Source organism: Chelonoidis abingdonii, chromosome 6 (genome assembly GCF_003597395.2).
Source record: "Chelonoidis abingdonii isolate Lonesome George chromosome 6, CheloAbing_2.0, whole genome shotgun sequence".
Taxonomy (NCBI): Eukaryota; Metazoa; Chordata; order Testudines; family Testudinidae; genus Chelonoidis; species Chelonoidis abingdonii.
In genome coordinates this window covers 19,044,888-19,062,436 of record NC_133774.1, presented here as the reverse complement: position 1 = coordinate 19,062,436, position 17,549 = coordinate 19,044,888, and the positions used below count along the sequence as shown (strand labels likewise).

At 40.7% G+C, this 17,549-nt stretch overlaps 1 protein-coding gene across 1 annotated transcript in view; it reads right to left on the bottom strand.

Annotated features, from left to right (window-relative positions):
- Positions 1–17,549, bottom strand: part of DCC (DCC netrin 1 receptor) — a 978,992-nt gene that overhangs the window by 21,750 nt on the left and 939,693 nt on the right. Inside the window, 2 exon segments of the mRNA XM_075066875.1 lie at positions 2,567–2,779; positions 14,887–15,042. Of these exon segments, the coding sequence (XP_074922976.1) occupies positions 2,567–2,779; positions 14,887–15,042 (369 nt within the window).

Here is a 17,549-nt window from a genome sequence, read left to right as displayed (position 1 = left end):
AAACTTTTTCACTAGGAGGATGGTGAAGCACTGGAATGGGTTACCTAGGGAGGTGGTGGAATCTCCTTCCTTAGAGGTTTTTAAGGCCAGGCTTGACAAAGCCCTGGCTGAGATGGTTTAGTTGGGGATTGATCTTGCTTTGAGCAGGGGGTTGGACTAGATGACCTCCAAGGTCCCTTCCAACCCAATGTATTAAGATGAGGCCCTGAAACATAAACCCTTATCAAAGGCCTGGTATGAGGCCTAAGACTTGAACTAAAGTAATGGTCAAGACTTTGCTAACATAAAGCAAAGTTAAGCTGTAAGCCAGAGGCAGGCCCTGCTCACAGACGCTGGCAACAAAAGGGCTGATGTTGCAAAAATACACATACCTAAAAGGTACTGGACACTAGAGATGCCAGAGCACTCCGATACTTGCACTTTCCACACAGATAACAAGGACAGGGGCAAAAGGGGAATATGATGAATAGAGTTGTTTTGTTCAAACCAACATGTACATGGTGAGAGGTGGCACCTTACTGAGTAGAGGGGTTGCACCTTGCTATGTAGAGGGGTTGCACCTCAATACATCAGAAGTGATGTGTAACTTGTTTGTACCTGTGTACAAGAACACACCTCTGAGTGGATATCTTTGTCTGGCCTAGGGGGCAGTGGAATGTCCCGCCACTGACTGAGCTGGTCCATTGCCAGGGAGCACATATGTACTAGCTAGCAGCACCTTAGCAGCACTTTGGATAGCTAATCCGGGGAGCTGGAGACCGTGTTTCTCTTCTATAATAAACCTGGCCCGGGTGCCTTCGTACCTCACAAGAGTCTGTGGTCATTGGGGGTTCTCTGGGGTCTGCTGTGTCAGCTTTCTGAACAGAACTGGGGCAGCACACAGAGACAACACATGCACACAGCTGACTGATATCAACACTGAATAGAGCAGAGCACCACACCGGCAGCATCTGACCACACCCTGATATTCTATGATTTTATGATTCTAAGTGAGAACTTAATGATATTTAATGGAGCTTCCCAGTAGAGGATGAAGAATTTTAAATGTAGAGGGTTGCAACTTTTAAGAAAGTCAAAATATAGGTAAGGGTTGACCTTTTAATTCTACAATTCTCACCAGGATGTCACTTAGTTTCAGTTCTATAAACAGCCTCAGTCTGCAGGCACAACCATCACTGATGTCAATGATGTGACTGGGAGTGGTATGCATAGATAGAAGGCGCAGTACACGGGCATTACGATTTATAGTCAGAGTGTGCTTATTAGGGTCTGGCCCAGGTTGCTGGCAGAGAACAGCTGCTTTGTCCCAGAGGGCAGCTCTGAAAGCCACAGGAGGCCTGATTAGCATTTACACTCAGGCCACTTTGGAGCACTTATGTGGGCATTAAGGACATTTACACTCACTTCAAGGCCCTCTCCAATGGTCAGAATGCTGCAAAGAAACTTAAGTGCAAATGAGTGCGAGGCTCAGCCCTTAAGAGTACAGCATATGCTCCTCTCCACTGCTGCTCCTCCCACTCTCCTTTGAGGTGCGTAGCCCTCCAGGGAGTGTTGAGAACAATCTCTGTATTTAGGAGAACACAAGGACTGCAACTATGGCTGGCTCCTATCTGAGGTTCTGCAGCAGAAGGGAAGGTCTTTGTGTCCTTCACTTTCCTTGCACATCCATGCTGGGTCCCAGCGTAATACAAATTAAATGCAAAACGTAAAATGATGGCAGTCAATGGAACATAAGCAGAACAAAAATCAAAGCCCTACTGCAGAAAGAGGAAGGATAATCCAGTGTCTGGGGATATGGCTACACTGGCACTTTACAGCACTGCAACTTTCACGCTCAGGGGAGTGAAAAAACACCCCCCTGAGCGCTGCAAGATACAGCGCTGTAAAGCCTCAGTGTAATCAGTGCCGCAGCGCTGGAAGCACGGCTCCCAGCGCTGCAAGCTACACCCGTAGAGGATGTGGAGTACGTGCAGCGCTGGAAGATCTCTCTCCCAGAGCTGGCGCTCTGACCACACTCACACTTCAAAGCGCTGCCACGGCAGTACTCCCACAGCGCTGCCGCAGCAGCGCTTTGAAATTTCAAGCGTAGCCATACCCTAGGTCTTGGAAGATCTGGGTTCAAATCCCTAATCTGCCCAAGAATTTCCTGCATAGCCTTTGGCAAGTCACTTAGGACCAGCTCTGTATAGGTATTTAAGCTCCTAAAGATGCAGATAAGTACCCAGTGGAATTTTTCAAAAGCATCTACCTAGGTTCCTGCAGGCTTGTGAAAGTCTCACAAGGTGCCTATCTGCATCGTTAGGCACATAAATACCTTTAAATATTTGGCCCTTAGTCTCTCCATATCTCAGTTCCCCACCATTAAAATAGGGATAACAGCACTTCCCTGCCTCACATGGGTATTGTGAAGATAACTAACTTAAAATTATGAGGTGCTCCCACACTATTCTGAGGGCAGAGGGCAGATAAGTACATTAGACAGATAATCCCTGCATACAGGCTCAGCTTGAATACTGCACCTTAGTGGCTAATAAATAATATCAGTCATTCTTTCCTGAATTATTACCTGTTTGAGACAAAAGTGGTGTATAAGGGACTTTCGGTTCTATTGCACTCATCGGTGGAGGTAGCAAGGGGTTGGCAAAGCTGCGGAGAGGATGCGTAGGCCGGACACAGGCTGTGGGAATTGTTCTGCTCGGGGCGTCCTCGTTGCTGGCATGTTCAGGCTGTGTCTGTGGCAGCATGGATGGCTGTTGTGGGACTGGTCCTTCACTCACCGCTGATAGGGAATAATAAAATGAACTATTATTGAAATACTTTTCCAAATCCTATTTCTTACTTTTGTGCTCATTTCCCAAAGAATGGGAAGTGCCAGCCTTTAACCTTTGAGGAGCTGTAAGAAATATGTAAACTTTTTCAAAAGATATGAATAGATGAATTAGAAACAAGACATTCCTGAAAGCAGCCATGTGCCAGAGTGCTGCAGTAAATTGTCCTTCAAATAAAGTACAAAAAATGACATTTTTCACTCCCTCTGTATATTTTATTTGTATACAAACTTCTTAAGTTCCCATCACTGTTGGATCTAGGTGCCTTTAAATTATAAATATCAACCAAAATCATAAGTATATCATATGGATAGTGACAGAAATCTCAGCTGCTGAAACTCTCTATATCCTGCCCAATATTATTGTTATAGTTACAGCTAATGAGAGTTGAACACAAAGAAGGGACTTAATTTCTCTTTAACCAAATACCAATGTCATTTTTCCTTGAGACAGCAGTAATATTCATTGTGCCAAAGCAGTCAGTTGCTGTTTTATTATCCTATACCCAAAGTCAATTTTTCTGTGATTTAAACATGCCATGTCAACCTTCAAATATAAATCAAGGTTACTCTGTGTTCTAGAGTGTTTCTTATAAAAGGATCTCAAAAAGTACCTCTCTCAAGAACTTTCTATGCCAAAACAGAGTAACAAACTTGGCTAAAGTAATGTGAAAGAAAAATGAAAGAAAAGGAAAACATTTCAGTGGATGAAATAATTTCTTTTTTTGTCTGCTTTGTATCCAGACTGGTAATTTGAGTGTGATTACAACTGTTTAAAGCAACAAAGGGTCCTGTGGCACCTTATAGACTAACAGACGTATTGGAGCATAAGCTTTCATGGGTGAAGACCCATTTCGTCAGATGCATGTAGTGGAAATTTCCAGAGGCAGGTATAAATATGCAGGCAAGAATCAGTCTAGAGATAATGAGGTTAGTTCAATCAGGGAGGATGAGGCCCTCTTCTAGCAGTTGAGGTGTGACCACCAAGGGAGGAGAAACTGCTTTTGTAGTTCCAACAACATGGTCTGTTACTGAGAATATGCACATATTGCAAATGGAACTACAGAGAAGCTGCTCAGTGATATTTTCAAAGAACAGTGTCAGGATAAAAGAGATGCTATGTGACAGTGCCAATGCTTTTGGACATGTTAAGGGCATTTGTATTAATGCTGTAATCCACTTTATTTGCACAGTCATGGGCCATCTGTGAAAGTGATAAATGCTCTGGGTTCATTTTTTTTTAAACTTAAAAAATTCACGTGAGTTGAGTTCTTATGAAAGGTGTTGGATTAAGAGTCCTGAAATCTAAAATTTTGTCAGGGAACTTGGAGGGAAAAGCAAAGGTTGCAGGAGGGAAGAGTCAGGAGGTGACAAAGGAAGTCAGTCTGTGTACACGTAGCTGGAAAGCTAGCTGCAGTTGCAGAACCTCTGTAAATAGTTCTATTAATAAAGAGCCAGTTTTGTTTTTGAAACATGGAGTTCTCTTATGATAGTACCCAGCATATGGTACATAAAATGCTATGCACAGAACAGGTATAGGACAAGCAACGGCATGGTTTAAGTTTCCCCATACTGCTCTGTCAGTAGTTTCACTGGATAGCCTGTGGGGCAAAGGGTAGTTCAGTTTCCATGCCCATTCATTTCTTGGCTACAGATCTCTTTAGAGCAAGAGCTATATTACATTAGTTCCTTCTCAGATTGAGCCTGCAAGCGGATCATGCGGTATGGAGGAAAAACATGAAGAAGGTGGGGTCCAATTGAGCAGGGAGGATAGTGGAAGTGTTGACAGACTAGGGTGATATGGTCAGGTTAACAGACCATAAAAGGATCTTAGTGGTTATGGTTGGTTTGTTTGTTTATCCTAGGGTGACCAGATGTCCCGATTTTATAGGGACTGTCCCGATTTTTGGGTCTTTTTCTTATATAGGTTCCTATTACCCCCTAACCCCTGTCCCAATCTTTCACACTTGCTGTCTGGTCACCCTAGTTTATCCAGAAGATGAAATCCAGGAGCTGAGCAACTTGAAGGAAGAGGTATCTCATTGCATCTGTATATGGAGGGATTGAGGCATAGAAAATGAGAAGGAGGGAGTAAGATCAGATGTCACTTAATCTGTGTGGAGACTGGGTATGAAATCCTGACCCCACTGAAGTCAATGGAAGTTTTGTCATTCACTTCAATGGACCCGGGATTTCACCCTGGGTATCTCACTTTACAAAGTTATCTGCATTCTGTAAAAAGTGTGAGTCCTCCATCTAGTGCTGTCTCTAAGTCACTGAGTGTACTGGTCTTTGCTATTTTATACACAGACACAATACTGCACCATCAGAAAACCACTATTGTACTGCAGGACATCCTTCAAGGGTACCACACTGTCTAAATGAAATTGCTCTGCCAATAGATTAATCAAAAATATGAGGGTGGAAGGAATAGATCATTTTGTACTTGAGAGAAGAATTTTAATTTTGAAGTAGTAAATGTCTCCAAGGAGTAAATCCTAGTCACTTCTATCTACCATGACAGGCCTAACTAGCTAGAGTTATCCATGGAGAAATAAGACTGTGAGGAAGAAACATTGGCTGGTTATGCCATGGTTATGGGTATAGTATACTAAACAGAAAGATGGCCAGGAATCTCCTCTCCCATGTTACAAGTGGTAGCCACTTCTGCACAATGCACAGTCAACCTATGGAACTCTTTGTCAGAGGATGTTGTGAAGTAAAGACTATAACAAGGTTAAAAAAACAACTAGATAAATTATAGAGGATAGGTCCATCAATGGCTATTAGCCAAGATGGGTAGGGATGGTGTCGCTAGCCTCTGTTTGCCAGAGGCTGGGAGAGGGCAGCAGGGGGTGGATCACTTGGTTATTGCCTTTTCTGTTCATTTCCTCTGGGGCATCTGGCATTGGCCACTGTCGGAAGACAGGATACTGGGCTAGATGGACCTTTGGTCTAACCCAGTATGGCCGTTCCTAGGTTCTTATATATTCTTATGCTCTGCACAGTGTCTCAACACTCCCATTCCAGATCCTGCATCCTAGGCAAATTCATGGAGGCTCTGCAGCCCTGGGATGTACTGTGTTTCCTGAGGATTTCCAAAATCCTGCCTCATTGTGTAGAGGAATCTCACTAGAGCAGAGTTTGTCCATCAGTAAGTAGGCCAAGAGCTTCCCTAAATGACTAAAAATCTTTACCTTACTTGCAAACAGAGCAGTGGAAGGGTGCAAACAAGTTAAAGTATAATCAGAGCAGGGATGTATTTATTTTGAGCAAACTGGATTTGTCCAGTATTGTGTCAGGTAAAAACTCCTTAATATCTGTGCCAGCCAGAATAGCTCATAGCTCAACTGTTAATTTTGTGGCTGGAGCCCAGAAAGCAAAAACAAACAAACAAACAATCAAGACCCCAAACAGCTCATCCTTCTACTACAGAAAACAACCTTCCTGACACTTAGATATCTGGCCTACTTTTTATACTGGGAATGAAAATGCTGTAAGGATCTGGAACTCCAGAACTCATTGTAGAAATAACATGTAATTACAGAGCCAGAACAAATCTCAAGGCACTTTATAATAATTAATGTCCATGTAGATAAATAATTACAACCTACTAGGTGGCAAAATTATTTTGAAAAATGGAAATGAGAATTTTTGTTCCAGAATCCTTGTATCTGTTCCTGAGGCAATATTGCAGACCTCTCCAGAAATTTGGAATTCCAGGCAGAGGAGACTAACTACAGGATGTGACCAAGATCACAATCATTTGTAGTTTGTAAAAGTTTACTTGGTTGTAGTGAAGTTTCCTTGTCTTCACTTTCAGTGCTCTCTGCATAATGATACCACTGACTGGCTCTCCACTCTTCTTTCCGTCCGCTCCCTTGCTCTGTGTGCCCCTTCTACTCTTCCTTCTTGACTGTTCTCTTTGGACTAGGCTTTGACTTGGACCACATGCCAGTGCAGGAGAGTAAAAGCACCTTTAAATCTCTGACTTGGTGCACAGAGGTAAACTAGTGCTGTGGGAGCAGGTTGGCAAATAGTAGGGATGGAGAATGGTGGAATGTTGGTTCCATCCCTACTGCTTGCTGGCCAAGGAGAATCTGGAGAATTGTGACTCAAAGGTGTGTGTCTCAGTGGCAAGGTCTCTGAGGGTGACTCCTTGCTCTCAGCTGTGCTTAAAGGAAAAAATCCAGCCTTTTGTCTTTTTGTCCTGCTCTTGGCCTCACATTTTCTTTCATGATATTAGGAAGAGCCTACTTCTTCTGCTGTGCCCAAGGCTATCACGTCCTTCAAATCCACTTCTTTTGGGAGTCTGCTGACCCACACGCACAGACAAGAGAGAACAAGCACATATTGCTAACCTCCACTGACTTGCCTGCTATCATCTGAGTTTATGGTCTCAGAGAGAAAAACTTGATCAGCTGGCACCAGCAGTGCAGAGAGTAATATTCTTAACATTAACAGGCATTAGATATAGCTTTTGAGAAAGTTTCTGTATAAATCTGAGTGGGCTAGAAATGAAAGATGGTGATGGATATTGGAAGGGAAGCACAGTTGTAAAATCTGAAGACTACAATAAATTTTATTATACAAAAGTATAATACTATACTACTTGATGGGGTTAAGCACTCCATCTACAATTGACGGCAAGGATTCCATAAAAATTAGAAGGTTTGACTTGGGCTGTAAATATTGAAAATAAGTTGTCTGAGGAAGATGTCTAGTATTTGAGAAGGGAATTTTAAAACAATAGAACATTCATGCTTGAAAACCTAATGAGAGCCATCAATTCGCAGTTAGTTCGGGTTCCTGAGGGAATGGAAGATGGAAACTCTGAAAGTTTATTTAAATAATGGATGAAGAGGAGTCTGTTGCTGGTACCACATGATCCAGTTACCTCAATTTCCCACTTAGAAGCTAGACATTTGCCCTTATGAAACGCAGCACTGATGTCTAATCCCAGAAGAATTCTGATTACTTGAACAGATATTGTAGTTAAAAATAGGATTTTGATGGAAGCTAGGCTCTCAGAGAATCCTGAATATGAAAAACATTGTATTGGGTCCCAACTGTCCTCACTGCTGAAGTTAAGAGCTTTGACAAGGTAAAAAAAAAAATTGCTGTACCTTGGCATCTGATCCAAACCCCAATGAAACCAATAGGAGGACCTTCCACTGACTTCTACAGGCTTTAGATCAGGCCCTAACTGGAGTACTTTTATGTCCGGGTAAGCTCCATTTACAATGTGGAAGATTTATTTACTTCTTCAAATCCTCTGCTGCTGTCATGTTTTTCTGGATTCCAGAAGGAATGAACTGTCTACTAGAAGAACAAGAGGGAGCTGGTGGACTTAACATAGTCTCAGCATTCTACTGTATACTTTTACTTTTCTCTTGTATTTGCATATAGACTAATAGAATCATAGAAACATAGGCCTGTAAGAGATTTCAAAAACGTATATAGTTTAGCCCCCTATGCTGAGGCAAGACCAAGTAAACGTAGACCATCCCTGACTGGTGTTTGTCTAATCTATTCTTAAAAACCTCAAATGACAGGAATTCCACAACCTCCCATGGAAGTCTATTCCATTGCTTAACTGACTATCCTTATAGCTTGAAAGTTTGTACTAATAACTAACCTAAATCTCCCTTGATGCAGATGAAGCCCATTATTTCATGTGCTACCTTCAGTGGACACGGAAAACAAATGATCACAGTCCTTTTTATAACCTTAATATATTTTAAGACTATCAGGTCTTCTTTTCTCAAAGCTAAACATGCCAGTTTTTTTTTAATTAACTTTTCCTTCTATGCCGGGGTGGCCAAACTTACAGACTCTCTGAGCCGCATACGACAATCTAGTGAGATTCCTCTACACAAACTAGAGCAGCTTTAAAGATAATTCTTTGGTCCGTCATAAATGACTTCAGAAATATTTCTGTTGAATACAGTGAAGCTGGATCTGTCTTATTCTAGCAAATGCAAAAAGAAATAAAACAAAAACAAAACCCAACACCCACAGCACCTTTTCCCCAAGAATATAAATATAAATAGCTAAACTTCTCACCTGAGACTAAAAATCGTGTTCTAGCAAATTTATTATTCTTATTTGTATTACAATAAAGCCAGAGGCCCTAACTGAAATGAGGGCCATATTGTATAGGTGCTATACAAATAACTAGAACCTGTCCCCAGAGAGTTTATAATCTAAGTAGAAAAGACAGACAATGCATGGGAGGGGGAACAGAAGCACAGAGAAATGCAGCCCAGGGTCACACAGAGCCAGTAATAAAACTGACACCTCCTAAATCCCAGTCTGATACCCTGTCCTCTGGGTCGTGATTGCCATTCATGATTAAACATATGCTGGTATAGCCTGGGCTTATCTCTGACTTCATGTCAGAGTGGAGCTAACAGCCACATTCAAAGTGGGAGTACTTCTCAAAGATATCACTGAGTAAAAGATATACAATGAACAGTTCATACATCTGATATCATTATACTTCTCAAATATATCAAACCAAGACCTGTGGGGGGAATAGACAAGAATATATGGAAGTACTAGTCCACAAGCTAAATTATGACAACTGGCATCACAGAGACTCAGTGGGCTAAATCTCATGACTGGAATATTGGTATAGATGGCATAGAACAGGGGTGGCCAAATCATGGCTCGCAAGCCACATACGGTTCTTTTGACAGTTAAAGTGCAGCTCATTGATCCTCCTGCCCCCAAGGCCTCTCCATTCTCTATCTATAAGACAGGGGAGGAGGGACTCAGGGCTTCTGCCCTGCGGCAGGGCAGTGGGTTTAGGGGCTTCTGCCAGAGACAACTGGTGCCTGCTGAGAGTGGGATGCACAATTTAAAGGTTCATGCCCCACCCAATAGCTTGAGTCATGCCTCCCCAGGCATGCCCTGGCAAAAAACTCCACGCATTGCCTCTAGCTTCTGCCTGGTGGAGAGCGGGTCTCGGGGCTGGAAGCAAAGTGGGGTTTAGGGCAAAAGCTAACAGCTCATGATCCCCCATATAATAACCTCATGACCCCCTGAAGGGTCCCGACCCCCAGTTTGAGAATCCCTGTACTAGTCCTTAAAACTGCTTCTTCCTGACCAGTGCCACTTCAGTGTTTTTCCTAGTTAAGGATGAATCATCAGGTCTCATCCAGTTGTTCATTTCTCTCATATTCTGAGACCTCAAGGGGACAGAATTGTCTGTGCTTGATGGGGAGGAGACAAACTTGAGATCCTCTGCAAGTTTGATGACATTGCAGCCTACAGCATCTCACAATCTTTCCCCAGAATCCTGAGGTACACGTTAAACAGCTCAAAATAGAGACCGGACAGATTCCTTAGGTGAAGGCTAATGGTTAGGAGGAACTGCAGAACAGAGTGAAGCCACCTTAATATGACAAATATATTTCCTGGCAGCAAGGATAGAAAAGCAAATGTATAATAATTGGTTTATATAAATTTCACTGATAGTGTAAAACAAACAAGCAGATGTATTATTCAAGGAGGTTCTGGTTGATTCTGACTTAGCCCCCCCCCCCTTTTTTTTTTTTTTTAAGTTTTCTTCTCAGTAGAAGATGAACAGTAAAACTTGGCTTAAAGAAGATTTTCAACACTGGAAGCTTTGAGGTCAACCATGAATGGTTTCAGGAACAGAAAGAGGCGTTCAAGCATGGTCCACTTTACAGAATGCACAGCAACACTTTCCTTAATGATATTGCACATGATGTATTCAAACATTGCTACATCCTGATCAATAGTATGTTCAGCCATGTAGTACAGTAGGTAGAATTCACCACAAAGGAATTATTACAGGGCATGTATTTCATTTTTTTAAAACTTTACTGCAATGGGGCAAGATTCTCATGGGGTTTTAACTGTGTGGTTCAAATGGATACAAATATATCTTATCACCTTCCCTAGTATGATCTTCAATTGCCATCACTGTCAAGAAAACCCCACATGATCAGATTAAGACAAAGAAGTGGATATGATGGAGTCAGAATCCTAGTGTTATTTTGCTGAAACCATTTTCTGGAGAAGAGAAGCCATATGGGAGATCCAAACATGAAGCAGATTCTCCAGCTGCTTTTTAATGTTGTCTGCTGGCTGAGTGTGTAGGAGGGAAATGTGCAACAAGGAGCACAGCCATTCTTTCATATTATGTGCTGCTGCCAGTCCCTGTATTCAGTGGTGGGAGCATTAGTAGAGAGAGCAAGAATGTACATACATATATACACACACACATACACAAATCTATCTATCTAGCCTCTCCTCCATTTCACTCAGGCAGAAGGCTAACCCACCATGCTGTTACAGAAAGCTAGGAAATTGCTTGGCTGGTTATTTGATAAAACAAACATATATGAAAATAGTTTCTGCCTTATGGATTTTTTTGTGTATGGAGTTTTGTGGGGCTCCTTTCTGTCATATTTTGCAGCTGAGTCTACTGCATCTCTGATGGATGCTGCAGAAGTAACAATGTTTTCTTTGACTTCCCACCTGGTTTGCTGCATGTGTGGGAATTTATCCACAGATAATTCTCCTCATTTCTACTCTGCTGTGTAAAAGCGAAATATTTAGCCAGAAAGTTTCAAGATGTCATTCTGAGAGTAGTACCTCACAATTCCTACTGGAGATCTGCAGAAATATCTGCTTTGGATCAATCATGGCTGTACAGAAATGCTCAGTTGCTCTCACCACCTGCTTCCCGTGATGATTCCAGGGTGGGTAGGTTGGTCAGACTCAGTTCAAAAATGCATTTTTTTTTCACAAGAAAAGGGTAAGATATTGATCAGATGACTGAGGTATGCTATGACATCCTCTGGGGAGAAGTCTAGCAATGTAAAATAATTGTTTGTGGATGAAGGCACTTGATGGGGTGAATGCTGTGAGAGGTCACAGGAGAGGTCTGGAGGTATTAGAAAAAAGATGAGGTAACACCACAACGAGGACAAGATGATAGCAGCTGACCTAGCAGAGTCCAGAGAGGGGAGCAAAGGGCTTTGTCTCAAAAGGAGGCAGTCATGTTCCAATCCATCCTGTGGGAGGCCATCTACAAGATATGGGGAACAGGACACCAGCCTCCTGTCCAGTGCTCTTCAGGGGAGTGGCAGGTTTGTGCATGCCTTACTTTGTGTTATACTTTTGACAATTCATATATATATATATATAAAATCCCTTGTGAAATGTATCATGAAACATACTTATGAAATGTATGATCTTTGCTCCACATTGCCCCAGTGAACACTATCAAAGTGCCTATCAGAGGTGCAATTGCCCATGCATCCACATTTTTTTAAAAAACTCTCCAGGATAAAGACCACACATTCCAATCTGCCAATCTTCTCTTCCATCTTCATGGGTAGGCAGAATCCAACATCTTGCAATGTGAAGTTAAAATTCTCCTCCCAAGTTTGGTGTCTATACATCACAAAGATGAAGACCCTGTGTTTCCGCATGTTAAATCTGTGATAATTTGGGGGTGAGGGAGGTCTATACTCTCACACAGAAACATTCAGCCAGGAGTCAGCTGCCCCAGCCAGGCCCTCCAGAGGCAACTACCATTTAGCCTTGTATTAGATCCAGTCATTGTAGGGGAAGAAGGTGACGATACTAGGTTCATGGATAGAACATCTAGGCCCACAGTCTACCAGTAAGCCTTCTACTGAAATGTCAATTGCCAATGTCTCTGGGTCTGACCATAATGACTGAAAGCAAAAATCAAACAGGAGAAAAACCACTCATGGAATTTATTCTCCATGAACTAGCAACACAGACTACCAGCAATATGAAAAATGTGTGTGATAGATTGACATAAATATGTCAGTAATTCATACTGAAGAGTTGAATAAAGTTAAGAGGGAATTATAAGAAAATATGAGCCCTCAAGCTAGGATAATTAACATGCAAAAGCATGGTCATAGGCTAGAGCAGGGGTAGGTAACCTATGGCGTGCGTGCCGAAGGCAGCACATGAACTGATTTTCAGTGGCACTCACACTGCCTGGGTCCTGGCCACCAGTCCGGGAGGCTCTGCATTTTAATTTAATTTTAAATGAAGCTTCTTAAACATTTTAAAAACCTTATTTACTTTACATACAACAATAGTTTAGTTACACATGAAAGACTTATAGAAAGAGACCTTCTAAAAACTTTAATGTATTACCAGCACACAAAACCTTAAATCAGAGTGAATAAATGAAGACTCGGCACACCACTTCTGAAAAGTTTCTGACCCCGGGCTAGAACATATGGCCCATGATGTTAGGACCGCTTATTTCAAAATAAGGTGTGAAGGTGAGGCTGAGGGACAACTGTTATGTGCGTATGCTTTCCAAAGCACATTATAAACTGTAAAGTGAGTACAGGAACAAAAGTACACCAATCTATTTCTCTATAGAATACAAGTCTGGTAAATCTATGCCACGGCAAGCAGTGTGAGCTAGTGGAGAGTGTAATGGTCTGGAATTCAAGAAACATGGGTTCTATTCCTAGCTCTACCATTAGCCTCCTGGATGACCTTGCACATTTTACCTCTCTGTGCCCCAGTTTTCCCATCTGTAAAATGGCAATAATGATACTGACCCATTTTGTAAAGTGCTTTAAGATTTACTGATGAAAAATGCTAAGTAAGAGATAAGTATTATTATTTCATGCAAGACTGTTATATCCTTCCTGAAGGGTCCATATACGGTAATATTTTTGTGGAATATGCCATAGGAAGGCAGTTTAAAGTAAACTGAGAGGATGAGGGGCAAAGGATGATACGAGATGCCTGAGTCTAAGAAATGCTGCCCTGCCAATCTGTCATGGACAAAGGGGCAAGCTGGTAAAAGTATGCATTCTGCAGAAGCATACACTATTTCTTCCAAGTTTAATGACATGACTTGGACCTATCTAGACAACTTGGTGCAGAGTTTAAGGCTAGGTATATTATGCAGATGTTTTTTTTTATTTTGATCCAATTCCCTTTCAATTCTTAATAAATCTTGTTTTAGTACAAACCAAGGAGTTTTAAAACTTTGGGGGATTTGACACAGATGATCCTGAAGAGGTGCAACAACGTTCAACTTCTAAGAAGAGGTGTGAAGCAAGACTCTCTGGTGTCTCCCCTGATAAGTATTCTCAGTCCACCTGGTACGAACTAACGAGCTCTCTACCATAATATTTTGATCCTCCAAATGCACAAGAATGCCTAATTAAACACAGGTGAACACCGAGTTTAAGGAGTATATGATGACAATGTTTTATAAGGAACAAATCTGCTGGTAAGAAAATATTAGTGCAATTTTGGCAAACCTGGGCTTAATATAGAGAAAGCTGGGTGGGATTTTGAAGACCAATCAACATTGGCCTAATTCTGTTCCCACTGAAATCAATGGAATTTTTCTATTGATGTCAATGTGAATTTTGCAATTGATTTCGAGTTGGAGCAGGATGGAGTGCTTTTTGAAAATGCAACCCACAGTGTATTGTTTTTATATTGTATACTGGTTAAATTTGTGAAGAAGGAATGAACTGCGAAGACTGCATGCATTCTTACTACACTTCAAAATTATACTGTACTACACAACTGCAGATATTTTCCTTTTTATTACTGGCTCATACCAGAAAACACCCAGAGGAACCCAGTCATGAGGTGAGATGTCATTTTGTTCAAATTAATGGGTACACAAACTCTAAGCTAGTTATAAGCCTTCCTTTAAAGTATACTGTCCTCTTGATAAGAAATTAATACTGTGTTTGCTATTTCATAGATTCATAGATTCCAAGGTCACAAAGGACCCATTGTGATCATCTAGTCTGATCTCCTGCAGGCCATAGAACTTTCACAAAATTATCCCTGTTTGCAGTAGAACAGATCTTTTAGAAAAGCATCCAATCTTGATTTAAAATTTGCCAGTGAGGGAAAATCCAACACAACTCCTGTTCCAATGATTAATTACCCTCACTAATAAAAATGTATGCCTTATTTCCAGTCTAAACACCACTTTAAAGCACTTCATCAGAAAACAAACATCAAAATAAAAGGTAAGGCACTGTACTGACTTCTTCCTGTTCCAAAAGTCCGGTCAACAGAGAGTGTTGGGAATGGCACGGGCCGGAGAGTGAACTGCGGATGCGGATATCCACATGTTGGAGATGGCAGAATTCCTGGGTACTGGGCACTTTCTAGTGTTGGCACTGGGATGGCACTGACAACAGCTGAAAAGAGAGAGAAGTAGAGAGAGAATTAAAGAACTCTTAACATTCTGTGGGTATTTGTAGAAGGTTAAAAATAAATGGAAGGATCTAGCAGAAAACTAGCCATGGCTACATTTTCAAAGCAGGGTGCCCAAAGTGTAGCCACAAAATATGTATTTTGTATCATGCCTGATACAGTGGGGTCCTGATCCATGACTAGATCCTAAATGCTATGGTAATATAAATAATAGATAAATAAATAAACAAACAAACAATGTGTGTATGCCCTTTATAGACACACCAACACACATACATATACCACATCTGTATACAGAAATAGGCTTGTTTCATGTGACTGAGATATTTTCACAAAAAGCCACTTTTATGTATGAAACTATCTGCAAACATAAATGCCCGTTTCAAGGGTGCAGATTAGGCAGACAAGTTTGAATATTTTCCTGTTAAGTGACAAATATTTGAAAGGAAAATGGACGGATCAACGCTTTAAGGGCCAGGATATAATTTTCGTGACTCTGCTATAGTTATTGCTGATTTACACCAGTGTAATTGAGACTGGTCCTACTTCCTCACTCAGTGTGTACATTTAACTCTAATAGTTCTAATGGGAATTACAACCAACAAAGACAGGAAAGAGAAACAACGGGTTATGCACATATTAGTCACTTGAACATTTAAGGCTTCTCCAAAGCACATGAATCATTTTGGTTTGGAAACTGGCTCAAAATCTAATGAAATCAGGATTTCTTGTGAGTGATTTCCAATATGTTCTGATTTTGAACAATCCAGGAATAAACAATCAATAATAAAAAATAATGGGCCAAATTCTGAATTCCTTTACCAGTTTTTATGCACTTCTTACTCAGGGAAACTCCCACTGACTTAAAAGTTTTGCCCGAGTAAACACTGAGTAGGAACTTCAGGATTTGGCCCAATGATGATTTTTTTTTGGCTTATGTAGCACTTTTCACATGTGAATTGCAAACAATATTATAAATGTTAAAGTAGACATTATTATTACTTCTAGCCTTTATTATAGCCACCACACAGAGTCGTAAACTCGGAAATTTGCCCCAGGTCACACAAAGAGTCAGTGGTTGTGCCAAAGCTTATTTCTTATTACTTCTTTAAGCACTAAATGAGAATTTTTGTTGGGCATTTCTGTACTTCCAAAGGAAAATGGGAAGTGTAGAACCGCACAACACTTTTATTAAGAAATGATAATCATAGTATTTTGAACATTCAAAATGTCTAGGTTCAATTTACTCATCCTTAGAATAGTAGTCTTACTATTCAAAGATTTAATTTTATCTGTGGAAATCATTTTATTCACACTTTTGAAAGGTTAAATAATAGTCTTCCTGCTTGTAACACGGTTAATGCACTGCAAAAACAATCATTCTGTATTGAGCCATAAAAACCCAACATATTTATTGAAGTCCATCCCTTCATTCTTCTCCAAGACATAGGTAATAAGAATTAAAAAAAAAAAATCAGAGTATTCTGTAATGTTATATATGTATGTAGAGAAGCTAAGGGAAAAGATAGCTTCAAGCATTTTCAATAAACCTCTGTAATATGACAAGAAATTTGTTCTGACACAGCCTACCAAGAATTGAATTTGTATTTAATACGGATGCTTTAGGAGTTTGAAAGCAGAAATTCCCTTACTAAATTTTGGAGCTCCCTGACTATTGCCCTTCTGCATCAAACATTTTTCACTACGCCCTATAAAAATATAATCTAAGTATGGCTCATTGAGATTATGAAGTAAAAACTTCAAAGCTGTGCTCAGAAGCCCAAAGTCCCCAAATATTGCCCAACATAACATCAACATGATCACCTCCACCCCTAAAACAGGGTTGTTGTGATTTTCCACAACTTTGGAAAAAATACTTAAATAAAAAAATCAGTGAAAATAAACCCCCCAAAGTGATTCGTTCTATGAGCATATTTTTTCCTCATACAGATGTAAGTTTTTATAAAAAATGAATAGATTGGAATTGTGTGGGTAAATCACAAGAACATTATCCTAAGTATTCAAAATTTTTCTACCTCCTTTTTAAAAATTTGCCCTTATATAATGATACACACTTTTGTCAAGTTATTTGTTGTCAGCACCTATCCTATTATAGAGTGACCAGACAGCAAGTGTGAAAAATCGGGATGGGGGTGGGAGGTAATAGGAGCCTATATAAGAAAAATACCCCAAAATTGGGACTGTCCCTATAAAATCGGGACATCTGGTAACCCTACCCTATTAATACATTTTGACTAAGCCAATCAGAAAATGATAAAAATGTTGTGTTGGTGCTGAGAAGGAGCACAGGTCTTTCACCAGTAGATAACACTCTGAATTCAACTGTCCTATTTTCCAAGATTTTACTCCATAACTTGTCACCATTTTGATACAACAAACTGTGATGTAGCCTCCTTCACAAACAGACTTGGGATCGAAATCCAGATCTTCAGTTTCAAATGCTTAGGGAGAAGGAAGGTGTTTAGGACTA